Source organism: Nymphalis io, chromosome 2 (assembly GCF_905147045.1).
Source record: "Nymphalis io chromosome 2, ilAglIoxx1.1, whole genome shotgun sequence".
Lineage (NCBI taxonomy): Eukaryota > Metazoa > Arthropoda > Insecta > Lepidoptera > Nymphalidae > Nymphalis > Nymphalis io.
The window spans coordinates 1,189,190-1,216,593 of NC_065889.1; the positions used below are offsets into that span (position 1 = coordinate 1,189,190).

Consider the following 27,404-nt stretch of genomic DNA (forward strand, 5'->3'; position numbering starts at 1 on the left):
CAATGCGCCACCAACCTTGGGGACTAAGATTTTATGTCCCTTGTGCCTGTAATTACACTGGCTCACTCACCCTTCAAACCGGAACACAACAATATCAAGTATTGCTGTTTTGCGGTAGAATATCTGATGAGTGGGTGGTACCTACCCAGACGAGCATCCAGTCAAGTACCGCCACCTTCTTCAGATCATATTATGATAATACTGTTATAACAAATTATGAATATTTTTTTTAGTTCTTATGGTTTAATACGGTCGCTACGGGACGGTTATAAGTCCAGTGTAATATAAAAGTGTTTATGTAAAGTAATTCACGTGCTTTTAAATTTTATTGAAAAAACGCTCATATTATTGCATAATTATTTTTGACTAACTTTTGCTATTAATTCATAAAGATGTTTATAATGATGAGTGAAACACGTGATGTATTCAATAAAATATGAGTTATTATAATTAAAATATAATCTCGACTTCGTTTATATACCTGTACGTGACATTTTTTATAGTGATTTGTTTCTAACTTTTTAATGCATTTCCTGTTATTTTATTTATTTTTTTAGTAAATATACAATTATTTATTTTTTAAGTAAATATACTAGTACTCTTCTAAGGATAATTGTCTTTACTAGATCATACATAGGTGGTCTTATTTTAGTTGGGTTGGAGTCCGAAATGAAATTCAGCGATAGAAATGAAGACTTTTATTTATCAAGTTTTTTTTTAAACTATCTTATAAGAAATGTTCAAATAAATTTTCTTCAGTCTTGATGGACGCTCTACATCTTGTAAAAAAGATCGATTATTAATCATTCATATATATAGTTCCCAAAATGATACATTTTGGATTTGATTACTCAATGCTGATAATGTAATCTTGGTGACATCTATAAGCTCCAATGAAAATATTTACAATACATGTAATTCTTCAACGGTAGCAGATCCAATTCAATCTTCTCGTTTTCTTTCAGTTCTGTAAAGATAATTTGACAATAGAACATACATTTTTTTGAGTTGGAAATATGTATATAATATTTCATTTAAAGTTATTATTATTTAGGATAGCGTTGACTTGTCGTGAATCTTTATAACCAAAGAGGCGAAATAAAGCTACTCTCGGCAGTTTTGATTACAGCGATTTCTGTCTGGCTTACAAAGAACACTTATTGAAATAAGCACTCTCTCATAGGAATTCAGACAGTAGGCTTGATATATCTATCTTTACATTTACTTGAACTTAAGTTCAAATTTTCTACAATACATTAAAAGAGAAAGAATATTGTCTTCATTATAATATAAAAACATGAAGTATATTTTAACACTTAACCCACCTTTTCAAGTGCACTGCTGAGATGGCACGGAAATCTGTAAATTAAAAAAAAAAAATTATATATAAACAAAAGATAATAAATATTTTCATTGATTTATCGCGGTTATAACATCAGACGTGTTTGGTTGGTCAACATGGTTTATTGGGTTCTCTCTGTTGAGGGAGACCTGATAGGTCGGATCATCATTTAGATCTTACTGTAAATATTACAGTATATTCAAGGACAATTAATGCCATTGTACACAAGAAAAATTATGAATTCTCATTTTTCAAATTTAATAGGAATACTGAAAAAAGTACTAGAAATGTAGAAAAAATTTCATTAAAAAGATTAGATTTTTACATAATTTTTTTCACTATTATTTTATTTTAAAATTTGTACTGAAGAAACTTACACTTTATCTCTATTTTTGCGACTGGTTACTGCAGTGTTGCATCAACTGAAAACATTATATGTTTATTAATATTAGAGTTAAAAGAACAAACACATTTCAAAAACAATGTAATAAATCAGACGTGTTTGGTTGGTCAACATGGTTTATTGGGTTCTCTCTGTTGAGGGAGACCTGATAGGTCGGATCATCATACTTGCAACAAATTAGCCAAAATCATCTATTCTGTTAGATGCTGTTTTTGTTTAATATACCATGCATTTTGATAATTAAAGAAGGTTCATTATATAAAAATAATGTCCATTATTGAAAATCCTCAAGAAATTCTTAACAAACCATACCAAATAATCTTTCTCTGTCTCCTATGCTCATATATATATGTTTTTAATTGAATGTTTTTTTTAATAAATTACTTTTATAACTTTAAACGAATATTGAAGCATTTAGCTTTAAGAAAAATCAATGATTTTAAACTAAACGCTAAACGATATTCCACTGGACTCCTTTACTATTTGAATATATTTGATTAATCTCTATAACTATGCTTAATTATGAATTAAAAACTATTTAAATACAAATGCTTACCTTTCCTGCAATCCATCTATATCATGGCTCATAAACTGATGTTGTCTGCAAAAAAAAAGAAAATTACATCAAAATATTATTCATTTTTTTTAAACAAAATAACTATTTGAGTAATTGGTCAGACGTGTTTGGTTGGTCAACATGGTTTATTGGGTTCTCTCTGTTGAGGGAGACCTGAAAGGTCGGATCATCATTCTTACAAAACTGAATCACATCTATCAAATAATTTTAACGGATCTTTGAAATATTAAAAATCTGTCAATTATTTCGAAATGTTCAAATGTTGACTGTGAACAAAATAAGTCAAGAAGAATAAACAGAGATTCTGACTAAGAGAGATGTTTTACTACATCATTAGTACAGCTACGATCATCAATGTATGAGTTCACATTTTGAACAAGACTTCCTTTGTTTACTTGTGGTACATATGTCTCATTTTGCATTCCTAATTCTCATATTATTTGCCCATTTATAATTGATCTCTGGGACGTTGTATTTAATGAATATATAGAATTATTAATTATAATTATACACCCTGGGAATGAAACGATCACCTCCAGGTTATCTCAAATTTAAAAAAAAGGTATATATAATTTGGCTAGTGTTGTATTTGTATTGCACTTCTTGTAAAGAAATGAGATAAAAAAAACCCGCTAAGTTTCTTTCTCCGGTTCTTTTCAGGTCTGAGGTGTTTAATTCCGAACCGGTGGTAGATTTATGACAATCAATAAGAAAGTATAACGCTTCTATATTGAATAAAGATTTTACAATTTGACTATTAACACTGTAAATAAAAGTAATTATGTAAATTGCAACTAAAAGAATAGAAATACTTACATGTTTAATTTTTTTGTGCTTTGTTGTCATTATTGTTTAGAAGTCAGAGGTTATCTGCAAAAAAAAATCTCATTAAAATGTTGTTTTAGCCTGGGTAAGAAATAAATCTATTTGAGTATTTGGTCAGACGTGTTTGGTTGGTCAACATGGTTTATTGGGTTCTCTCTGTTGAGGGAGACCTGAAAGGTCGGATCATCATATTAATAAATACAAAGATGCTCTGGCTAAGTGGCTCTGGACATTCAAAATTATTTCATACATTTAAAAAACATATACCTCTTACTACTATCTACAAATAATAATTTGTATAATATAAAAAAATATATTATATTACTTATTCAATATTTACCTTTCAATAATTTGGGTCAACTTTAAGTCGTACCAGATGGTTTCTTTGCACATCCTCCCTGTAAATATATTATAATTTATTTTTCTAAGAAAACAACAACATTTCATTCATAAGACATGTATTCAGACAGCGGAACACATACTATTGCTCATCATAACAACTCAGGTGAACTAAGCAATCATCATAAAATTGTAACATCTCTAATAAATCACAAAGATATAAGATTTATAAAAAAACTATTGAGCATTAGTTACATTACCAAAATAATTTCTTATAAGAAAAAATACCTTTTTTATTTCTTTCTCAATTCCTAAGTAACATTATTCATATATCTGTAAGAGAAACAACATGTTAGAATGCTAAAGCAGAAGATTAATATAATTATTTTACAAGAAGAATATCAGTGAGGATAGTTATGTTAACAGCATCATAATCAGATGTCCCTATCTAAGATCATCATATAAACATTACGCAACCCAACTGTGGATTATATTCCACATAGATCTCATAAACATTTAATTTAAACTATTAAAATTGGTTTCGGCGTCGACATGATTGTTTATTACATGTCAGACAAAAAAAAAATGACTAAAAAAGAATTTAGTTAATCAACAAAAATTTGTGCTTGGTTTTGTTTGTTGAAATGACATAGAAAATAAATTTCATTTTTAAAAAGAAAACACTTGTCTTTATTGATGTAGTTGGGTATAATAATAATTAAAAAAAAATATAGTACAAAATTCCATATTTACCTCTTCAGAATCAGCTTTGTATGAAGTTGCTGCTTACTGAGAAAAAAAAATCTAAATTAGCACTGCTAGTAAAGTTATTGTAAATAAAAACTGTAGGTATTTTATCAGTGTGATAGTAGATAACAGCATTATATACTCAGATGTCCCTATCTGAAATCATCATCAAATTGTACTCCCTTCAACTTATGTATATAAAGATTAATGTTTTTTTGTTATATTCTATGCATTTATACTACATTTATCCAATTGAGTCAAAACTATCTCGTGTCTTTGGCATACAATTTAAGGAGTTGCATATAAATCATATTGTAATTTTATTGAAATGAACATTGAACATAAGATCCCCATTTTGTTTGTTTGGAAATCACCTTTTAGATAAAGTACATGTTCTAACATATACAACACATTCCTAATAGAAAACTTCTTTATTTAATATGTATTACTTACATTGCATTTAGTTCCTATTCCGGCCATTAAAAATTGAGCAAAATCTGAAAGGAAGAACATAAAATTAGACAAAGTTCATACTGAGCATTTAAGATTTTAATTCAAACAAAATATCAGATAGGAGCGAAAGACAAATTGCAATATACATCAAGGTACTCAGCTGAACTATGAAATCATCATTTTGTTAACAATACATAATAATTATATAAAGTATGAGTTTGATTTTTGTTCAAGTTTTTGAGTAAATATTAGACATAGAAATAATTTGTTAATGACACTATGCCAACATGTTGATAAATAATTTACACTCAGTAACAGCCTGTGAATGTCCCACTGCTGGGCTAAGGCCTCCTCTCCCTTTTGAGGAGAATATTTAGAGCTTATTCCACCACGCTGCTCCAATGCGGGTTAGTAGAATACACATGTGGCATAATTTCAATGAAATTAGACACATGCAGGTTTCCTCACGATGTTTTAATTCACCGTCAAGCACGAGATGAATTATAAACACAAAGTAAGCACATGAAAATTCAGTGGTGCTTGCCCAGGTTTGAACCCGCTATCATTAGTTAAGATTCACGCTTTCTAACCACTAGGCCATCTCGGCTTTTACACTCAGTAACACTTACATTCTACATGGTATCCATGATTGCTTTCCTTGTTAGCTGGCAAAGTATCTAAAATTAAAAATTATTGATTTAACTAAGGATCTTAGGTAAATACTTTTAATTTGTATTCATGAAATATCAGATAGGAGCGAAAGACAATATGCTATATAACATCAAGGTACTCAGCTGAACTATGAATTCATCATTTAAACATAAAATTATAAAATAATAATATCATAACAAAATATTTAATTGAAAAATGGATTATTCTGTTTTTTGTTTATTCGTCAGATAATTCTTCTTATTATTAAGTGATTGACAAATGTACCAAGTTACTTATATATAGTTTGTTTTTAATACAAAGTTATACTTTTGACATACCTGATATCAATATATGAAGCCAAAAGGGAACTCCATGTACCTGGAGAAGATAGCATTAGGTAAAAATAAAAATGGGTACTATTTGTATAAAAAAAAATGGTTAACAACATTCAGGTTGCTATAAAAGCATGGGTTTTTACCATCAGACCTCACAATTGGCTGGCCCTAGTCTAACCCTATGTATAAATTGAATGAACATGAATTTAATGGTGAAATAAAGAATTAATGAAATGAAGAATACTGTACAATGATGAATTTAAAATCAGAGCCCTAGTCTGAATTATGCCTATTGTGAGGCAACAGAAGGTTTTCAGCTGCACTGCGATGTCATCATTATAGTGAAATATGAATATCTTTTTTAATTTACTAAGAGATTTAGGTAGCATAAGCTGGAATAAGACTATTTTCCTTACCTTAGTACTTCCAGTGTTGTACATGTTTTTAAAAGGACAGCATCTGAAACAAATTTTACATGTAAATAAAATGATAGTGACAGCCTATTATAATGTATTATAATTAAAATCAGATAGAGCTAATATACATGCAAATCATGATGTTTTCAATGGTTAGCATTTTTCATCATTTAACTAGTTTTATATAACAGATTATGTTTCACAAAAATATTGTTATTCCAATGAAAGAAATCTTCAGCTTTTGTATAAACAAAGAAAGTTTAAATAAAGAGATTATTTATTAAATCTTCTTTTTGATATTGGTTTTTTAAAACACCTGTATTCAACCATAGTGTTATTACAATTCACAATGTGTTGAAGAGCCTTACCTTAGAGAGCTGGCCTCTTGTATTTGCCTTGTACAAAAATACGAGGGACATCAATTCCTTCCTTGAAGTTCACTGTCCTGCGTTGGACGTATGTGTTCATGGTGATCTCAAAACCAGCTTCAGAGAATAACTTGGCCAGTTCTTCTTCTGTGAAATAATAACTCCTGAAAAGGAAAAAAAAATTATGGTTACAATTTGATAAATAAGCGAAGACGTGACATGTTTTTTTCTTAAACATATTTTTATATACCTAGTGCCATCCTGCCTCATGTAAAAGTTCTCCGAAATTTTGTGACCCGGTTTAAATCGCAACTGAGCCATGTCATATCTTCCATAATCTCGAAACAAAAGAACTCCACCCGGCTTAAGAACTTTAAACGCTACCTTCGCTACTTGGGACCACATGGAAGGATGAATAGCCGACAATACGAAAATCAAACTCGCTATATCAACGCTGTCTTCTTGAACATTCTCGAACAAATCGTCTGTAGTCAAGTCAGCACAGAATGCTTTCATTCTATTTTCATCATACAACTTGTTAGTCTTAACGAACTCAACTGCACGTGGTGAGAAATCACATGCGTAAAAATAGAAATTTGTGAATCCTTCCTCGACTAGAGGAAATATCATATTGCCAACGCCACATCCGAGCTCTAAGAATACAATTCTCTGATCTGGCTCAAAATTTATTAGCTCTTGAAACTCACGTGTTGTCCAATGCCGGTCTCTGAAGAACTTCGTCTCGTTACGCTTATAAAATATGTCCCAATGCCGTTTAGCTTCCCGTTCTAATTTAGCAGCTTTAGCTTCTGGAATAATACGTGAGTTTTGTTGCACCAAGCGTTGCTTTTCGTCGTCTGTCAATTCTTTCAAACGATGAATGAAAATATCACCATTAGCATCCATCGTTGTATCCATTTCCATCTTGAAATTAGTACAATGTTACTTCACATTATCATGTTATTTAAAACAAAGTCGCTCTAGATGTTTATTAAAACGACTTATTTTTAATGTACACAACATAAATCAAGTACAAAATACATGAAGCTAATGTCCGATCCACGTTATAAAATGAAATGAAAGAAAATTGAATAATTGACATTTGACATTACTTTAGTGAGATTTGGTTTGGGCCGTAGACAGAGAAATATTGGGCGGTTTATTGATATTAATATATCGATAATCACAACTTGCAAATATCTTAGTATCGATTTCGATTGTAACAAGTATCGTTTTTGATTTATTTGTTATTTATTGTTTTAAATAATAGGCAAATATTTTACAAGTTAAAGAGTGCTAAAATCTTTATTATAATAGAATAATTTCAATGAATTCCGATAAATATATGATGCCCGTAATTTCTTAGATTATTTTTAGCATATAACTTACTAATATTATAATTAATAAACCGTCAGTATTATAAAATATCGATTTTTGTGGCAGATTATATCAAAGTATTAAATTTATCAAAATATTATATTATTAATCGATATTTCATTAATATCGGAATTCCTATACCATGGGCTACCACAGATTAAATAAAGGAAATCGTACAGTTTGAATGAAAATTATCAATGATTATCTAAAATTTAAATATCACAGAATCGAATTTGATGAGACTTGGTAGGAAGCAAGATTGAACAACAAGTAAGCATGCGTATTCCTAACACGTGAGCGAAAACTGGTATGAACATACAATTTTTTCAGTCACTTCATACTTGCCATCACTCACAGAAAAGAGATGAATATGTAGTAGCCACGATAAAATGTACAATCTCTGGTGTACAATTATTTTTATAAAAATGAAATTTTATAATTATATTTAAATTTCGATTATTGTAATTCTTAAATGATGAGGTAAGATGTATCTACACTATCGCATCCAAAGACCTTTTGGATGTGCTACATAACCTTATATATATATATATACGTGGTCTTTACTTATTTTTGTGTTTATCTACTACTTCTAAACATAACTACATCACTAGTTATGTTTCACATCGTCCTATCACTCCTCGCAGAAAATCGACCCTAAAGTAAACACAAACTAAGCAAGGGGTCAAGGCAAGATTGATTCTTCTCACACCCTAAGTGGGACAGGAGGAATCAGAATGCATTGTTTCATAGGACTCATTCGATTTTTTTTTATATTAACTTTTTTTTTATATTACTATTTCAGAAAAAAACTATATATACGGGAACTTCTTTTCGTTTTATTTAGGTATTAGTAAGATTATTTACAGAAAGTTTTAAGAAAATAACAAAAACTTAAAAGAAAATAAATTTATTTTAATTAAATTGTACATCCTGTCTGGCGAGCTCCAACAACATGGGATCGTCGAAGAACTTGTTGATGGACACATCCTCACTTAGACCTTTCCGCCTTCGAGTCTTTATCATAAACTCTCGCGCCAAATGCGTCGCGGGCTGTGGCTCTAGTGGTCTGGAAAGTAACAGTAATCGATAAGTATAAAAAAACTATGAAATATGTATGTATTATTGTTACTATTTACCTTTTTTTAACTATCCACTATTTACGTGTTAATTGTCACAGAGTTATCCGACATAGCCTACTTACACGTAGCTTGGTGACGTACTGTCAAAGACATTAAGATGATACCATAGACAATTTAGTACTTTTTAATGGTTTGACATATTCTTAACAGATGGAACGAAAGAAGAAACTATAATCAGTCTATTAACAAGATGCCTTGGTTACTAATTAATATACCTAATAATGATGCTTTTGTCGAGAGGATCGCCGGGAACTATCTGCCAGTGGTGGAACACTTGCAGGCAAAAAGCCTGACCCTGGGTGTGAGTACGTAAGTCCGTCTCGAAGCCGAACGAGTCAATGGCGGGTACGAACGCCTTGATCGTGTACAGCGGAGAGCCCGGCACCGGCGCGTCTTGAGTTACGTGACCTGCGGACGATAAATTTAATTTGTAATCTTATAAGAATATGATAATAATATTTTTTGGTTCGCACAAAAGAAGTACAGAATACATTATGCATATACAATAGTACTTAAATGTTTGCAGCAAGTTAAATGATTTGATCGATGACCTCTATGTTATTAAGGTCATCCCACTAAACCCAATGAACTAAAAATAAACCTGAAGGAGTATAATAAAGTTCTTATTTATATGTTGAGAAAAACTATCGTATGGACGTAATGGAATTATTTAAATTGTATATAACAAAAACCAATGGCAGGAGTTGTAATACCTCTGCGTTTAGCTAGCACGGTATACACTGCGGAGACGCAGTCGGCCGGTGCCTGCACTTCCACAAACAGATATGGTTCCATCAGACGTGGAGTGGCCATTAGGAACGCTGAATATGCCACCTTGAAAATAAAAAAAACAGTCATCAAATGTTCTACTTCAAAATAAAGCTATCGTAATAATAATAATATCCTGGGACTTTATTCACACACGGCCATCTGATCCCAAATTAAGCAGAGCTTGTGCTATGGAAATCAGACAACTGATATACTACATATACTACTTTTATTTCTAAATTTTTATCGTGTATCAGATAACATTATATTTATAAAGTGCGAAAACATACAATTATTTTTTAATTTTTATTTGCACATAAACACTACTATATTACTGAAATCGATACGACAATTTCAAAGCGATACAAAATCATTTTTAATAATCATCGAGCTTATATAAATTTAAGAAGAAAATGAGTAGATGTATTACACGTCTCGCGGTAGGTATGATCTGCCCCCCGCCGCGGTGCAGAGGCTCCTGGGCGATGACGGCGTCCAGTATCTTGAACTTGACGTTGCGGATTGGCTCCTCACACAGCGGACCCTCCCTGGTTCCCCATTGGAAACCTGCCGATTCATTTTTGCAATTTTAGGGAGGTAGATAAGAAAACGAGCCACATGGTATGGTAAGGTATCTTTGTTCATAGTAGATACACGCTTATATTGTTATAAAGCGCTCTTCACACTGCCAAATGTGAGATCGAAAATTCTATCAGGAACAAATCAATACAGAGTAGAGAATAGGATAGAGAATACAATATTTATGTTTTTGAGTAGAATGTCTGATGAATGTGGTTTAAATTTTTTAATTCATGTATTTATTGTTTTCTTTAATAGTAGCAAATATAGTTTTATTTCTGAATTTATTTACACCGCGAATAATGGATCAGTGTGATACATAATATTATGTGTCCCACATCTTTATTATAACATAAGTCCACGGAACATTGTATAAAAAAAACTCCACTCACCTTGTACAATGCTGTCCTTGACCGAGGCCAGTAGATGTTTGTCGACTTCAGAAGGCAGGGTGTCGTCCACGAGGATGTTGGGACCCGTCGCGTCTGGACCGAACGCCCAGATGGAACGAGCCGCCAACAAATCCCAATCGTATCTGGAGATTATTAAATGTATACATATATAATACTGAACTGTATTCACCCGCGTACTAGGTACTATTACCAAATTTATAATATTAGTAAGGATTTTTTTTATAGAATAGGAAGGCGGACGAACATATGGGCCACCTGATGGTAAGTGGTACCTAACGCCCGTAGACATTGGCATTGTTAGAAATGTTAACCATCGCTTACATCACTAATGCGCCACCAACCTTGCGAACTAAGATGTTATGTCCCTTGTGCCTGTAATTACACCGGCTCACTCACCGTTCAAACCGGAACACAACAATACCAAGTACTGCTGTTTTCGCGGTAGAATATATATAGTAGGTAGGTAGGATTACGAGTTACATAAATAATTCATATTGTTCTGCTACATAATAGAATTAAACAAAAATCGAAATATAGTCAAATAGAATAGAAGTCCCTTCGCGGGCGGCCTCACTTGGTCTGGAAGAACTCCCCGAGGCGGCGGCGGTCCCACGCCACGCACACGGCGCCCGCCTCGATGTCCTCGGCCAGCCCGCGCTCCAGCGGCTCGGCGATCATGGTCAGCTTGTTGCGCTTGTTGGGCGTCTCCGCGAAGCACTTCAGCGACGACGTCTCCACCACCGTCTCGCAGAACGACACCACCGGGTCCGCCACTGCGGCGTGACAAACTTGTTACTTCTATTCTTACAACAAAACGCGTTCAATTTGTCAAAGTGTATGTAGCCTATGTTGTTAATGATGAACACTCTTTACGAGTTTTGTTTATTATATTTACTTATTTGTAAGACGTTTCAGAAGAATGGTATAGAAAAGTGTCATTTTTCAATTTTCCATTAAACTAATTTAGAAGTTAATACACAAATTTGATACTTAAGATAGAGAGTAAGCAAGCAAAGTAACAATTACATTAAATCCATCCGTACTGTATAGACTGTACCTTTAATATCGATTTCGGAGTACATGTTCCTCAAGTCGTGCATGACGCAGTCGAGGTAGAGCTCTCCGGTGCCGAGCACCACGTGCTCCCCGCTCTCCTCCACCCGCGTCGAGAGCACCGGATACGACTTGTTCACCTACAACACCATATTGAAAATATTATATTAATCAATACCAATTAGTTTAAGAAGTAAAGAGTCAAATTTGGATTTCTGGTTAATTGTGACTTGGTACAATACAATTACAGCCTGTTAATGTCCCACTGCTGGGCTAAGGCCTCCTCTCCCTTTTGAGGCGAAGGTTTGGAGCTTATTCTACCACGCTGCTCCAATGCGGGTTGGTAGAATACACATGTGACAGAATTTCAATGAAATTAGACACATGCAGGTTTCCTCACGATGTTTTCCTTCACCGTCAAGCACGAGATGAATTATAAACACAAATTAAGCACATGAAAATTGAGTGGTGCTTGCCCGGGTTTGAACCCACGATCATCGGTTAAGATTCACGCGTTCTAACCACTAGGCCATCTCGAATTGGTATGGGAAATTAAACAATGTCTACTCAACATTCACCGATTAAACTCCATAACTTTACAATTCCAAGGAATCATAGTTTCATATCAATTTTTTCCTGGCCTTCTTAATAAGAAATAAAGTTAATGATTCGTTTACCAAACCAAAAAATCTATTAAGATGCTATTAATTATAGAAAATTGTCAAATGACCCATTAAAACCCCTTAAAGTAAGACAAATTAAAAGATAATATTTAAAACCACCAATGAGATATTCCCTGAATTTTCCTAAAAACACTAATTAATTGTTTCTTGTTATTTTCAACCAAAAGATTATAATTACCTTCCTCAGACCATCCAACATTTTTGGCAGCTCAGAAGGGTTAACCGGTTCGACGGCTATTTTAACAACTGCCTGGGTATTGAAGCGAAGAGGTTTGAATGTATGTAGTTCCTCATCTTCATCAGCCGACACTAGAGTGCAGGTCTTCACTATTGGCTGGTCTATACCCTCGATGAGGGCCCAGCAACCGGCGGGTACACGATTTAATTCCACCTTTGAATAATCAACGAGAAATATTAGCATTTTGAAGATAAAATATTTTACACATGCTGAGTTATCCTGTAAGTGACGGTACGCAATTGTAAGCAGTGACCGTGTTTGTTATGTAATTTTAAGTTTTTTTGTGTATCGTTTTGACTTCCTATTAAATAAACAAATAAAAGACGCTGAAATAACTTATCTCATTGTGCTCTTATATAATAACTATTTTAAGCCTGTGTGTGCGTGAGTGGGCAGTGTTAGGTTAGTATGTACTACAAAATGTAATACAGAATTTAATGATTATCGGCTTAGTAGTTAAGACGAGAACGTTTGAGAAACAAAAAAACAAACTCACTGACGCATTTATAATATTAGTTAGGCTGAACAGATTAAAAATAGATTACAGTGATTACTCAAGCCTCTGTTGAGGGTATTGAAAATATGAACGTAGTCCGAACTTATTGACGCTAAACCTCTTTAGTGTTACTCTGTCTAAATAAAAAGAAAATGTCTATCATTGTAATCACGCACCGTCTTTTTATTCAACGTTTCCCTAGCCTAACTCTGTAAAACTATAATCTAATACTAGTTTTCATTAGAGGTACTATCGAATGTGGCTTTTGATACTTTTATATACAAATAAAACAATATTAAATCAAGTATCCCATAACAACAGTACAGTATCGTGAGTCGGGACGCACCTTGTACCGCGCCTCGTATATCCACAGGCGGCCCACGTTCATGACGCGCGAGTCCTCCTCGTCCTGCGTGCTGTAGTTCTCGCCCAGTACGCGCACGCTCTGCCCCGCGTACAGCGTGCCCGACATGATGCGCGCCAGCACCTGCCGACGTCTAGCGTCTTACTACTCTACGATTTTACGATCCGGATATTCGGATCAATAAAAAGATTTTATATAGGAGGAATTGGGTCTGGCCGCGGTCATATCATGTATGTATATTTAACTCGAATTTCGACACAGCTCCTTTATGATAATGAGCTGGACGTCTCGTGCCTAAAACCCGAGTTATATTTTGGTCAAACGAAAGCCAGTTAAAAAACATTCACTTCAAATATATGAGAGGACAATCAAAGCGAAATTAATTAATATGAATACTATGGTCACCGGTTGAGATTAGTTTATCCCATTATCACGCATTGCATGACCAATGCGCGTCGAGTACTCGGTCAGTAAATATCCCTTACCAGGAAGAAGGTGCAGTCGTCGGTGGGGTACATCTTGGTGGTGTGCGCGACGAGGCGGCCGGCCTGGTCGCAGCGCGCCATGTGGTCGCGCAGCGCGCCCCCCGCGCCGCGGTACGCGTGCGACACCTTGCGGGGCGCGGCGCGCAGCGGGGACGGCACGTGCCGCACGCACATGTCCACGAACCCGCTGCGGCACACGCACACTGTACCGCACGGGCACGACTACTGGTGGTAGAGCTTTGTGCGAGCTCGTCTGGGTAGGTCCCACCCACTCATCGGATATTCTCCCGCAAAACCGCAGTACACGGTATTGTTGTGTTCCGGTTTGAAGGGCGAGTGAGCCGGTGTAATTACAGGCACAGGGGCCATAACATCTTAGTTCCCGAGGTTGGTGGCGCATTGGTGATGTAAGCGATGGTTAACATTTCTTACAATGCCAATGTCTATGGGCGTCGGTGACCACTTACCATCAGGTGGCCCATATGCTCGTCCGCCTTCCTATGCTATAAATAAAAAAATAAAAAAAACCTCGGACAGGACGACAGCAGTAAATGATCTGTAGATAGTATTAACAGCAGAAATGTGAACGATTCAGTTAGAATAAACAATTAAATGAATAAAGTAAATGTGTTCAATCTGTTTTTTTAAATTATAACATTTTTTTACCAGAAATCTCCAAAGAACCGACTACAGACGAGCCGCAACAGCGGACGTACGTTCAGCTTTGATTCCAGCTTCGTAAGTTTGATGCCCAGCTCGTCCAGCACGGCTGGCAGAGTGTCATCGACGTCACCGACCACCTTAACGCAATTATATTTTAATTATAATTTTTTTTTTAAGACACCCTTTTATTTTTTAATTTTACCTGTGCAAAAATCTTGTACAGCGGTTCCAAAATGAATTCCACAAAACTTCTTTGGGCGGAAGCATGAGGCTGCTTCTTCGTGAAGCGTCTAGTTTTGGCATTGAAGTACACGTCTCCCCACAGCCACGCCGCCATGTCCGAAGCTCGCAAGCCACAGTCGTGAGCATTAGCGTACATCGCAGCAAATGATTCCAAAGTGAAGCAGACATCATACAACGAAGAAGCAAAACATACATTGCCTGAAAAGACAAACTTGTTATGTAAGTAACAAAGGTTTATATTGATGAAGACATTGTAGATTAATACATAAAAGTTAAAAAAAAAAAACTGTTGCTACTATTTCAATTCAATTTTACCAGAAACAATAAATCAAGGTTAGACTTGCTTCGATTCATTGTTTCATTTTTAGTTATTTTTTTAATTAACATGATATATATACATGATAAAAAGGGTAAATTATATAATGCATTTCAAATAAATACATAGTATATAACGTTACTTGAAACAATAAGCAAAATATATCGTAAGAAGAAAGAAATGTCATGTCAATTATTTTTTTTAAAAAACATTTACGAAAATCGATATATACCTAATAATGGAGAGAAAATAGTCGCTGGTTCGTCTGGATTATCTTGAGGTTGGTTGGTTTCAACCATTGCATTCACCTCATCAATTATATGACGTAACTTGTAATATGCGTCCGCAGGAGGCAACTTCAACTCTAATACGAGGCGGTCAATCTTATTTATACATAAAGTGAGGGGAACTCGTTCCTGAATTGCATGACGGAGGAGGCGTTCTGTGTTTAACATTATCCCCTCAGCGGCATCAACGAACAGTACAGCACCTGAAATAAATCTTTCATTAATTATTTTGTCTATATAAAATGGATGGAATCCAATGTAAAAAATACAAAAATTCAAAGTTTGTTCACTTGTTTGTGGTAGCATTCCTGTTTTCGAAAAAGAAATTTTGCATTTGCACTGTTGCCAAAACATTCCAATTTTGATACTTTAAGATTTATTGGTGTAATTTTTTTTTTATTTACTTTAAATAGAAGACAAAGGTTTAAATTCTAATTTTGTTATATAAGTCTTATATAAATTTTATGCAATTTGTTTCAAAGTTGCACATTAAGATTTAATATTATATTTTTTATATACAGAATACATATAAAAGATTGTAATATAGAGATTGTTGATAATTGATAAAAAATCCTTACCATCTGAAATTCTTAAGGCGGCTGTGACTTCATCACTAAAATTAACATGCCCTGGTGTATCCATAATGTTCAATAAGTGCGACTTGCCCTTAATATCTTTTAAAAGCAAGGTTACAGGCATAGATTTAATCGATACCCCACGCTCTTGCTCTACAAACAGTGTGTCAGTGTACCGCATGGGTATTGTTGTCTCATTGTTTATTGTGCTAGGGTGAGTCTGTCGAATTAGACAATCAACAAAGGATGTTTTGCCTGTAATCAATGAAAAAGTTTACTCATAAGCCAATTTATTATGATTGTTATTTTACACTTCCACTAACTAACTAAAACTATAAGTTTCAAATATTATGTTTTATGTAGAAATTTAATGATTATTTTTTGTAATATATAATACAAAATTTGTTTATTTAAATTTCATTTATTTAAAAAATATATATTAAATTAAAGATGAAGCATTAAAGTTGAATGCAAAAATGTTACATTTAAAATATAATATTTTACTAATGATAGCTCTGAAAGATAAAATTTATGTCTGATTATTAATACTGTACAGTCTCAGACATGCAATAATATCCAAATTCATGAATTTACTTAAGTCAATATTGTAAACTGTAGCTATATAAAATGTATTGTTCTTTGCCTTGGTATCATAAGTATTTTATTTTCATATTGTAGTCTTTTTTTATGTAAGAGGGGGCCAAACGGGCAAGAGGGACACCTGATGGAAAGTGACTACCACCAAGTCTCATATATAACAAGTATTAGGTCATGTTATTAATTTTTATGTCAAATGAAAAAATATATATAATGAAATAAATAAATACAAACCATTATGTAAATGTCCCATCAGTGTTACATTCCTTATTAAATTTGTATTATCAAGCATATCTGCTAAATACTCCATGTCATATGTTGTCTCTGGCAGATGCTGCTCTTGCATCTGGAATTTCTTGTGTTTAATTTGCTCTATGAGTGGTTTGTCTAATGCTTGAGTATCCTCCTCTTGAACTACAGTTTCTACATCTGGTCCATACACTTCAACTGCTTGTGGGTAATATCTAAAATTATAGTTCCCGTATTTATTATTATTTTGACCCAATCAGTTACAAAATTACTACAAAGCAGACCTATAAACTTTATAAATAGTATTGAATAATATTACTTTATTTTTAAGATCTTGTTATATTTCAAATTTACACAATTAAAATTGCAAACATACATTTTTTTTTAACTATTTTGTTGTTCTCTTCTAGAAGCATAAGACGGTACAAGTTCAGATTTGCTTTTAGATGTGTGTACTGTTGTGCAGCATTATATTGACAGTGCTTGCATATATAATATGATCACATTACCGTTTATCTTCATGTAGAACAACAGACATTGGAGCAACTTCAGGTTCAGCGTCTGCATCCTCGTCTTCCTCCATAGCATCTTCATCAGCGTCACGATTATCTTGTCCATAAACACTCTGTTCATCATCAGAATCGGACTCCAGGTCTGGCCCAATGTAATTGCCAAATTCATCATATAAATCACCGTCCATTCTGTATTACTTTATATTTATTTCAATTATAAAATATTAAAAGATGCAAACAAAACAAACGCCGCTATTTGACGTATAACCTAAAAGGCAGAAGCTTTTATGACAAATCTAATCACTTATCACTTAGCTTGTCTATTGCTTCTTATTACAGATGATTAATGTATGATCAACTGCAAAGTTCTGATTTTAAAATACGCATATTATTCAGCAAAATGTATGTTTAAAAATATTCACAAGTAGAAAAAATCAAGACATGTATTGTAAATTATAGACTAGTATTTATATTTAAAAGAAAATGTAAATTTATTTTCAAATACCGTAAATTATAAACGATGTACGTTTAGGTAGGGTGGGGTGAGTTTTATAAATGTAATACTGAGTCTGTGCCGCCTGTGCTTAAAGTCTTTTTGAATACAAAAATGGCTGCTGTTCAACCAAATTTATCGAAAATGATTTCAGCACAGCTACGCAATAAAGCAAATGAGTTTTTAAACTCACGAAAACATGCTAATAATCTCGCTGATATCCTACAAATGTTTGAGGTAAGTTTACTTAACCCATGCTTTATTTGTTTTGATTAAGAAAATTGCGTCTTAGGTTACGTTTTGGATATAAACTATTTTTCATTAAATTTCAGGCTGAAACCGAGAATTATACACCGCTGCTGCTTACCATAGAAGTCATATTCACAGAGTTATTAAAAAGAGGCGACTTAATCCAACACATCGTCCCATTGAAACCAATAGGTATGTTAAGTGGTAAACTGTATTGTCATGTTTAAAATATTGATTTTGTCCCGAAATATATTCTTAGAGGAAATTTTCCTCTTTCATAAATACGAAGAGATATTTGTTTTAGGAGCCTTTATTAAATGTAACGTTAAAACTTAATAACTTATCCAATATATAAGTCTAATATAAAGTTTTTAAATGCGTCATTTTTGCTTATGTAAAATCTAAGGTCGACAGTGGACTTAAAGACGTACTCTTGTTAAATTACGGCATAGTCTGTCTCTTGAACAATTTTATATAATAAGTGACAATGGCTCTTTATTTCTATTAACCAGTAAGCTGAATGCAGACATTCTGCTGCACAGTGCTAATTGATTTAAAAAAATAAAAATTATTTTGTTATTCCTATTCTTAGAGTTACTTTCATATAATGTGTACACAATATAGTAATATTATAATATATAATGTGTTTCCTGCTTTTATTATGCTTTAGTTAATAAATATATTTTATAGCTATATGTATAAGTGGTATAAGCCATAATTTTTTTTTAAATAAATTATGTTACTGTAATTTGTACAACTCCTTTAATATGCTGCTAAATGCTTTTTCAATTCTATAGCCAATACATAATAAAATAAAAAAGATTTTTGTATTTAATTTTTAATGAAATGTGCTGTATTACTGCTAGCATATGAACCATAAATGTTTAAATATTTTTAATTTATTATTTGTTCTTTTTATTTATTTAGTGCATATAAATTTATATGTCTAGTCAATTAAATGTATAATATAGATTGATATTGATTGATTATGTTTTATTAAAATGGGATTCCATCTGTTGCATTTTTATAATGTCAAAATATAATAAATGAGATTCTTATGTTCTGCCTAGACCACAGCCCAGAAGCAGAATATACAAGATGGTTGTGCGAGTGCTACGAAGCAGCCATTTCTCGTGCACTAGAATGCATGAGGCGTGGGCGGACCAGCTCACGTCTCCAAGCTCTTGTGACAGCTTGCAAACTCCTGCAGGCTGAAGGGAAGCATCCTTTAGAACATACTACTGGCTACTTTTTCCCTTCTGTCAGACTTAAGGTATATTCTATTTGTTGCTTATATCAGAATTTTGGTAGTAAAATTAACATTTTATTTAAGTAGTTAACTGGAATAGTGTTTTATTACAAATACAGATATATTAATTAAGGTCTGTTTGTTATGCATAACAAAACAAAAGCTATATTATATTTATATTAGCAATAGTAAATTTAACTATTAAATTGCTTGAAATATATAAATCTAAGATTGTTTTTTTTTTTCACTTTCTTGTAATTGCGTGGGCTAGGCTACTATGAGATAAATGTCTGCATACTTTGATTGATATCATATCATTACATCTACAAATGCAGTTTTTGTTAATTCAACTGCTCATGTTTTTAGACTTTATTTTTATTTTAAACCAATGATTAATGGTTAGATAACTGTAACACCATAACAGCCTGTAAATGTCCCACTGCTGGGCTAAAGGCCTCCTTTCCCTTTTTTGAGGCAAAGGTTTGGAGCTTATTCCACCACGCTGCTCCAGTGCGGGTTGGTGGAATACAAATATGCCAGAATTTCAGTAGACACATGCAGGTTTTCTCACGATGTTTTCCTTCACCATAAAGCACGAGATGAATTATAAATTAAGCACATGAAAATTCAGTCATGCTTGCCCGGGTTTGAACCCACGAACATTGGTTAAGATTCACGCATTCTTACCACTGAGCCATCTCGGCTTAATAGTTAGGTATTTTATAGTAACGTCACTTAATTCTATAATATTTTATTGTTTTCAACAGAATATTTTCTTGGTGCTACTAGACTCTGAAACTTCAATGTCTGCACCTATAACCCGTTTTCAAGAATTCACAGAATATCGAGATATGCAACAACATGGTCTGAAAGTACTTGCTGCACTCGCATTCAAGAAGTAAGATGATAACATATATTCTTCTATACTGCATATATATAATATATAAAGCTGTAGCTTGAATGTGTTAAATTCAGGAACTATCAGTCCAATTTAAATATTTGTTTCATATTAGATTATTTGTTAATGGTCCCAATTGTTAAAAGGGGAGCAGTAACCTTAAACATCAACCAATCCAACATATAATCCAACTATTGAGCACGGATCAAGTGTAATCCAAATTTCCAAATGCACTCAAATTGCTGCAAAAAAATTACAAAGAATGTTTGTAAGAAAGGTTTACAAATTAGTTTATTCATGGGACTTGAGAATTAAACTTTGCCGAATATCTCTGGTAGATTTCTCTCAAGTCAGGGTATTTTCATTTCCAAAGTTAATAGTTACGAAAGTAACTAAAATTAATTTGTAAAATTTTTTTGTTTTAGATCTCCATCACCTATTTACATGCAAAACTTTTTAGAGCTTCTAGACAAACTTTTAGCAGCAAAGATCCCATTGGATAATAAAGTGAAGAGCAAAGATAGAGATAATGAGAATGAGATGAAGGTGCTGTGTGCTTCTGAAGGTGAGATAGTCTCTTTCTAATGGTTTATAGGGGTAAGATATTCCATGGTTATTGAAATTTTAATAAAATTGACACTATCATGGCAGCTTGGGAGCCATATATATATATATATATATTTTTTTTATAGAATAGGCGGACGAGCATATGTGCCACCTGATGCTAAGTGGTCACCAAACGCCCTTAGACATTGGCATTGTAAGAAATGTTAACCATCGCATACATCACCAATGCGCGCCACCAACCTTGGGAACTAAGATGTTATGTCCCTTGTGCCTGTAATTACACTGGCTCACTCACCCTTCAAACCGGAACACAACAATACCAAGTACAACAATACTAAGTACTGCTGTTTTGCTGTAGAATATCTGATGAGTGGGTGGTACCTACCCAGACGAGCTTGCACAAAGCTCTACCACCAGTATATATATATAATGCTCTCGGCATTATGTATATAATAATAATAATATATGTACACAATTCATATACAAAGATACATATATACATTTAAATACAATACAACATATATCAATACATACATAAATATAAATTTATAGATATTACCTGGCATATGACTAAATAATAATTTTACTTGGCATATAACTGCCAAATAAAATTATATGTTGATTTTGATTATAAAAATGTTTTTAATTATGAATTATTTTCAGGCAAGCCTAACTTCCCATACAATCCCGCTGTATGTCGTCGATTTGCCAACCGTTGCTGGAGTTTCGCCTGCCAGTGGCCGCTGTGCGAGGAGCCCCGCACCCATCGCCGCGCTCTCTTGCTGCTCGTTGAACGTCTGATGCCACTTCTGAACAGACCTCATTTAGCCACTGATATGCTCTGCGACAGTCTTGATGCGGGTAAAATATTTTTATATATGAATAATAATAATATTCAATAAGACATTTATAAATTAACGTAAATTTAAAAAAATAGTGACAGAAGTCTTAGTTAAATTAACTATGTTATTGTATTGTATATATTATGTTATTGTTTTCGTCATTAGGAGGGCCAATCAGTATGCTCGCATTACAAGGCGTTTTAGAACTTGTAAGACACCACAACATCGACTACCCAGACATGTATGATCGTCTCTATGCCATGTATGAACCGGAAATGTTTGCTACTCGTTATAAGAAGCGTCTCATGCACCTCACAGATATCTTCCTCAGTTCCACGTGAGTTTTTATTTATAAAATTGTAATTTATTTTGAAATGAATGAAGTTGTTTGGCTGAATATTCGGTTTGTTGTCACGTTGCATGTTGCGACAAGTTTATTGCCCACAAGTTTCCCTGTACCTATCACCATTTCGCAGCGGTGTTTATATCTCTAGTGAGATAGGTTTCCAGAAGCCTGCCTCGTATACAAAAATACGCGAAAGCACTTAAATAACTAGTGGTTAATAATTTCCTCGATACCGCATATCCACTTCAACTCTATTTTAAATGTATACTCCATATTTTTTTAAATAATAGTTCTATTTTCATTTTCACCAGACATTTGCCTGAAAGCTTGGTAGCAGCTTTCGCTAAACGTATGTCTCGTTTGGCTTTGGTGGGTTCCCCGGAGGACTCTAAAGGCTTATTACAATTGGTAGCCAATTTGTTATTGCGGCACCCTGCACTCAAGCGTATGATTTGCTGCGAAGACACCCCCGCTATCAGTAAGTGAAAATTATATAGTATCATAAATTATTAATAAACTATCATAAATTAATAATAATCATATATCAGTATTATTTACAAAATTATATTAAAGTAACTCCCACATTTTGCTAATTAAATTGCTCATCGACTCGACCCGGTGCACATCGGTTTATGATGACTTTTTTAACTAAAAGGGAAATATTAGTAAATCAATTCAACGAGAAGGTAGCGATGATCTTATTTAAAAAATGTTTTCTCCGTCAGTGTCAAACGACCCGTACGTGATGGAAGAGTCGAGCGCCCAGCGGTCGCGCGCGCTGGGCTCGTCGCTGTGGGAGGTGCGCGCGCTGCGCGGCCACTGGGAGCCCGCCGTCGGCGCCGCCGCCGCGCGCGTGCTGGCCGCCGCCGGCCGCGACCCGCCCGCCAGCCTCGCGCTCGACGACGACTCGGCGGTCAGTGAACACCTTATAACTCCATACATATTCAACTTTACACTACTAACTAAAAATAGTTTGTAGTGTGACTATGATTTATATAAAATAATCAAAATATTCATTTTGCAGTTATTTGATGCTGAATTGAAGAAGAGGTTCAAGACAATTGAAGTGAACTTCATCAGACCACAAACAATGGCACTGCCGTCTGGTGAGCGACTTTTACAGTACTGGCAACTCACGGCTTGAAATCTACTATAAAAATAGTGAATACCAAATACATCCTAAGGTGTAATGATTCTAATGGAGTTTTGGTCTCCATTCAAACTATTAAGATCGTTTTTTTTTTCGACACTTATAAATATTATAGTTTTCTTTTATAATAAAAAAGTATTAGAGTTGAATGATTAGTGAGACAATATCAATCACAGAAATATCAGAATCATTTGCCAATTTAAACAGAAAACTTAGGATTTCAGTAATGAGCATTCAAGAAAGTTCTAAAACGACATCAAAATTAAATTTTCGAAATGTATTGATCATTTAATTTTGACATTGTTGTAACGAAGGAAACGACCAAAAAATCATTCTGTCAGATAATATAGGAATTGAAGTATTTTATCACTGAAAAATGAATATAAGGGCTGGTATTATTAAACGGGCATGCGGTTAAAAGTTTGTATAATAAATGTGAAAAAAAAAATCTTAAAATGAATATTGATTGAAATTGAAATAAAAATAATAATTACGTTAATCTATGTCTTAACGGTTCTTGTCAAAGTACACATGTTTTGGTGATGTGCTTCCCGTTTGTAAACTTATTTTACAAAATACTTTTATGTACCAGAACAACCCCGTGACTGCTTAGGGTCCGTTCACACAAACCGGCTCGGAGAGGAGAGCAGATTTTTATCACGTTGGAAACAGTGTTTTGAGTGATTGTAGTAAAGTTTATTTTTGCATTTGCACCTTTTTTGTCATTAAAAATGCCTGAACGCGCTTCGTGTGAAGTAATAAAAGGAGCCGACCGGCTCCGCTTGCGTGCTCTTTCTCGCTCGCGCAGCCGATCGGCTCTGATTGCGTGCTCTTTCTCGCTTGCGCAGTAATCGAAACCAAATATCTAATGTAACATTATCATCGGATGATTCAGAGCCTGGCACACCAATACCACCACCATCGACATCATCTAAACGTTCTGACCATTCTGAAGTTGAATCGCTTGCAAGTACTTCTGGCTCGAAAAAGAGACCACGCTTAAGCAAAGATGTTGCTACGGTTTTCGAAGAGTATCTTGAAGAAAAAAGAAATACTACACCCCGTGACAAGGCATTACGTAATTTTTTTTTGTCTATGTCAGATACAGTGGAAACATTCCCAAAAGAAGTCCAAGCACGAATTAAAAGGCGCGTGTTTAACATTGTTAATGAAGCTGAATTAAGTCTGTATGAAAATAGTACAGATTTGAATTATTCTTTGTCTATAAATTCACCGCCATCGACTAATCAATCTACTTACCTAGTGTCAAACGAAACCTATATTCCTCAAAACTATCCAGATCAGACTACTTACGGGTACAATACCAGCACACAAAATACAAAATAATAAACAATCAAAAACAATAATAATTATAATAATAATAATTAAACACACACAAATCTGTACTATTTAATTACATTTCATTAACGTAAATAATGCTTAATAAATGGACGGCTGTGATTTTGTGATCTATTTAGATGTTTGTGTTATTTAACATGATTAGTATAAATAATTGTTTTTTATTTACCTTAAAGTTACCGTTAACCTTTCTTCGGCTGTAATGGTGCAACGATAATTTGTAGTCTTTTTTGTTATATGTACTCTTAACAAATCTGTCAATTTCAAAAATTGCCAATATTCCATACGATAATACTCATAAAATTTTAGGCTATCTCTCTTCAATTCCTCGAAAATGGTGTGAAACTCCCCATGGATTAGTCTGTTTTTCCAAATATGTTTTACCCATATTTGTTTCCGCTTGCGCTTACGTTTCCTATGTTCTATTTCAAGTAATCTTGCTAACAAATATATTTCTTCGTCGGAGCTATCTAAATCCATGTTTCGAAAAGCACACGTTAACACACCGAAAACAAAACTTAGACTGCGCGGAATACTGGCACTGCCTTTGTAGTGTATCCACCCGACTCCGAGCGCATCCGACCGGCTCCGAGCACATCCAACCGCACCCGCTTTCAGATCTCTTCCAGCCGGTCGATGTGAAATAGTTGGCGGCTCCGCTCCGGCCAATTCCAAGCGTATACGACCCGGCCTGTGTGAAAAGAAAAAAGCAGGCCGATGCTCTCCGAGCCGGTCTGTGTGAACGGACCCTTAGTGCGCAGAATAACATTTGATAAATATTTTTTTACCAAAACAATGTTACTATAAGATCCGAGTTGTTTAATTATTATCAATCTTTAATTTTTAAATTTAAATTATTCACATTTAAAATTAATTGAAAAGGTAATTGATGACCTAATGGTCGAAAACAATACCAGTAATATTAGCAATTAATTTAAATCGGACATTATTAATTAGGTATAAGTATTGACATACATTTTTGCACTTAATGTTAAAGTATATTTATCTAGGGAGTTGACATTTTCTTTTAACTAAGCAAATGTGTGTGTTATGATTGCAAGCAAGCGTTTGCGCAATACTGCTCTTAATCGGAATAAGAAGATTTAAGAAACACCATTCTGATTGTAAGCGTGTTGTTTAGTTGGAATTTGTATACTCTATAATTTGGTCAAATATAGACCATTTGTGATGTTTATTTATTTTTTGTATTAAGTTAATTTTAAGTTTTGTAAAACTTTACCAATGTCAAGCGAACGTAAATTTATAATTCCTTTCGAAAAATCTGTTCCTACTGGTTTTTTTTTTCAATTTTATTACTATTACTTTATTAAATTTATTTATTAATTTCATTACTATTACTTTATTAAATTTATTTATTAATTTCATAAAAAATAAAAATATAGATAATAAATTAGAATCATAGATTTGTTTATTGTTGTGCTGAACGCTCATAAGATTAAGAAAACAGTTGTTGAAATGCATTTAGACGCTCATATTGTATTAATTAACAAACTGGTTTTTGGAACAGTTATCGGAATGATCAAACACGTCTAAATGCATAAACACTTGTCTTAGTTTTCTTAACATCATTGAATGGAACAATTGACATTGTATTAGTCTTCCTTTTTCAATCTTCTTATTAACCCTTTACTTCATTCCAATTTTACAATCGTCCCCAACCATTAAGTCGGAGCGCTATTAAATATGAAATTTCTTTTGAGCAATTTACTAATTATATTATTAATTCTAACTGGGTTTTCTGACGACGGCCATATTTATTATTATTGTTATATTTTGTCGGAGCCTCGCAGTCTGGGTGCGGTGCAACTCCATATGCAATAACAACACCGTACAAATAATATGATGTGAAATAACTGATTATTTATTAAGTTTTATAAATTCTATAGCTTGGACCATAGTGTTGATATCATATTAGGATGTTTTTGGCGGTTGCGTTCTCGTGCTCTTGGTACTCTATGAAGGAGCATCATGTTGCAAAATTTATATGCAAGATTTATATGTGTCGTGTTACGTATCACCAGTCTGTACGCACCTTTATATTCTTTTGATTTCGCTAATATAATCTTTATTTTTTGAGTTGGTGATCGAATAAAAGTGTATGTTTAGGTACTAAATTATAGTGTCAAAACAAATGCACAAACATTGTCACCTCGACGTCAAGCTGACCGGCCATTTTAAGACTTAATTTTTTTGTTAATGATTTAGATACCAAATATTTAAACAAAGGTACTGAATGCAGGTAGTACTTTAAAGCTGAACTGTCACTTTGTACAGTCATTCCGATGCACGCGCCGTAGGACCCAGACACCGACTGGTCTGGGCGAAGGTGACAAATAGAAACCCTCAATTCCCTATCAGCTTCCTAAAACAAAAGTAAGGGCGCTTTCAATTTAGACGATTGGTGCCGAACTGCTGCAGTCCGGGTATCGTACTGCGCACGGGCGGTTATGATTTTTCATACAAAATGTCTCGACGCAAAGTCGTGCGACAGCAGTGCGGCGCACGTCCGTTGGCGGAACGGCAACAACCTGTCTCGGTCGTTGTTCGCTAGTGCTGTGAACGCATCGTGTTTCTTAGACGTTTTCGTGCATACCTACCTAATTATGGATGATTTAAATACAGAAGATTTTATAAATGAAATCGAGTTGCAGCCCGCCGTTTGGGATTCTAAATGTGACAACTATTCAAATCGCTTGGAAAAAAAAGGCTTGGGATGTTTTATGTGAAAAATTTATTA

The 27,404-nt window shown here is 33.9% G+C and overlaps 4 protein-coding genes and 2 non-coding genes across 7 annotated transcripts; 2 read left to right on the forward strand and 4 right to left on the reverse strand.

Annotated features, from left to right (window-relative positions):
- Nucleotides 1-683: 683 nt before the first annotated feature.
- LOC126778283 (tRNA N(3)-methylcytidine methyltransferase METTL6) lies at nucleotides 684-7,560 on the reverse strand. Of its 2 annotated transcripts, none has more exons than XR_007670126.1 (14): nucleotides 7,164-7,560; nucleotides 6,457-6,620; nucleotides 6,089-6,131; nucleotides 5,676-5,715; nucleotides 5,316-5,363; nucleotides 4,687-4,730; nucleotides 4,240-4,275; nucleotides 3,775-3,819; nucleotides 3,488-3,545; nucleotides 3,139-3,192; nucleotides 2,302-2,346; nucleotides 1,720-1,764; nucleotides 1,326-1,359; nucleotides 684-967 (listed from the first exon to the last, which is right to left on the reverse strand). XR_007670126.1 is itself a non-coding variant. In XM_050501781.1 (14 exons), exons 1-2 carry the CDS (start codon nucleotides 7,378-7,380, stop codon nucleotides 6,458-6,460), a joined length of 837 nt encoding a protein of 278 aa, XP_050357738.1. In that variant the 5' UTR covers nucleotides 7,381-7,554; the 3' UTR covers nucleotides 684-967; nucleotides 1,326-1,359; nucleotides 1,720-1,764; nucleotides 2,302-2,346; nucleotides 3,139-3,192; nucleotides 3,488-3,545; nucleotides 3,775-3,819; nucleotides 4,240-4,275; nucleotides 4,687-4,730; nucleotides 5,316-5,363; nucleotides 5,676-5,715; nucleotides 6,089-6,131; nucleotide 6,457. The 2 variants fall into 2 exon arrangements, 1 of the variants encoding a protein (XP_050357738.1); XM_050501781.1 differs by having other exon boundaries at nucleotides 6,707-7,554.
- LOC126780098 (small nucleolar RNA snR60/Z15/Z230/Z193/J17) lies at nucleotides 4,792-4,875 on the reverse strand. The gene has a single exon (XR_007670431.1). It is a non-coding gene; the product is annotated as a small nucleolar RNA snR60/Z15/Z230/Z193/J17 (small nucleolar RNA).
- Nucleotides 5,425-5,509, reverse strand: LOC126780091 (small nucleolar RNA snR60/Z15/Z230/Z193/J17). Its single transcript, XR_007670428.1, has one exon. It is a non-coding gene; the product is annotated as a small nucleolar RNA snR60/Z15/Z230/Z193/J17 (small nucleolar RNA).
- Nucleotides 7,561-8,649: 1,089 nt separating the features above from the next.
- LOC126777974 (116 kDa U5 small nuclear ribonucleoprotein component) lies at nucleotides 8,650-17,751 on the reverse strand. The gene is made up of 16 exons (XM_050501336.1): nucleotides 17,491-17,751; nucleotides 16,967-17,196; nucleotides 16,139-16,390; nucleotides 15,506-15,763; nucleotides 14,917-15,155; nucleotides 14,718-14,851; nucleotides 14,052-14,238; nucleotides 13,549-13,689; nucleotides 12,647-12,859; nucleotides 11,790-11,925; nucleotides 11,307-11,505; nucleotides 10,712-10,854; nucleotides 10,171-10,307; nucleotides 9,686-9,806; nucleotides 9,188-9,380; nucleotides 8,650-8,899 (listed from the first exon to the last, which is right to left on the reverse strand). The coding sequence occupies exons 1-16, from the start codon at nucleotides 17,679-17,681 to the stop codon at nucleotides 8,746-8,748; spliced, it is 2,928 nt and encodes a 975-aa protein (XP_050357293.1). The 5' UTR covers nucleotides 17,682-17,751; the 3' UTR covers nucleotides 8,650-8,745.
- Nucleotides 17,752-18,076: 325 nt separating this feature from the next.
- LOC126778098 (nucleolar complex protein 4 homolog B) lies at nucleotides 18,077-24,115 on the forward strand. The gene is made up of 10 exons (XM_050501479.1): nucleotides 18,077-18,223; nucleotides 18,319-18,427; nucleotides 19,306-19,508; nucleotides 20,252-20,382; nucleotides 20,808-20,947; nucleotides 21,613-21,810; nucleotides 21,957-22,128; nucleotides 22,449-22,615; nucleotides 22,863-23,050; nucleotides 23,162-24,115. The coding sequence occupies exons 1-10, from the start codon at nucleotides 18,101-18,103 to the stop codon at nucleotides 23,279-23,281; spliced, it is 1,551 nt and encodes a 516-aa protein (XP_050357436.1). The 5' UTR covers nucleotides 18,077-18,100; the 3' UTR covers nucleotides 23,282-24,115.
- LOC126774560 (uncharacterized) lies at nucleotides 24,110-27,404 on the forward strand (the record flags this gene model as incomplete). The annotated part of the gene is made up of 1 exon (XM_050496135.1): nucleotides 24,110-27,404. A coding segment is annotated over one exon (525 nt), but the record flags the coding sequence as incomplete, so codon positions are not given.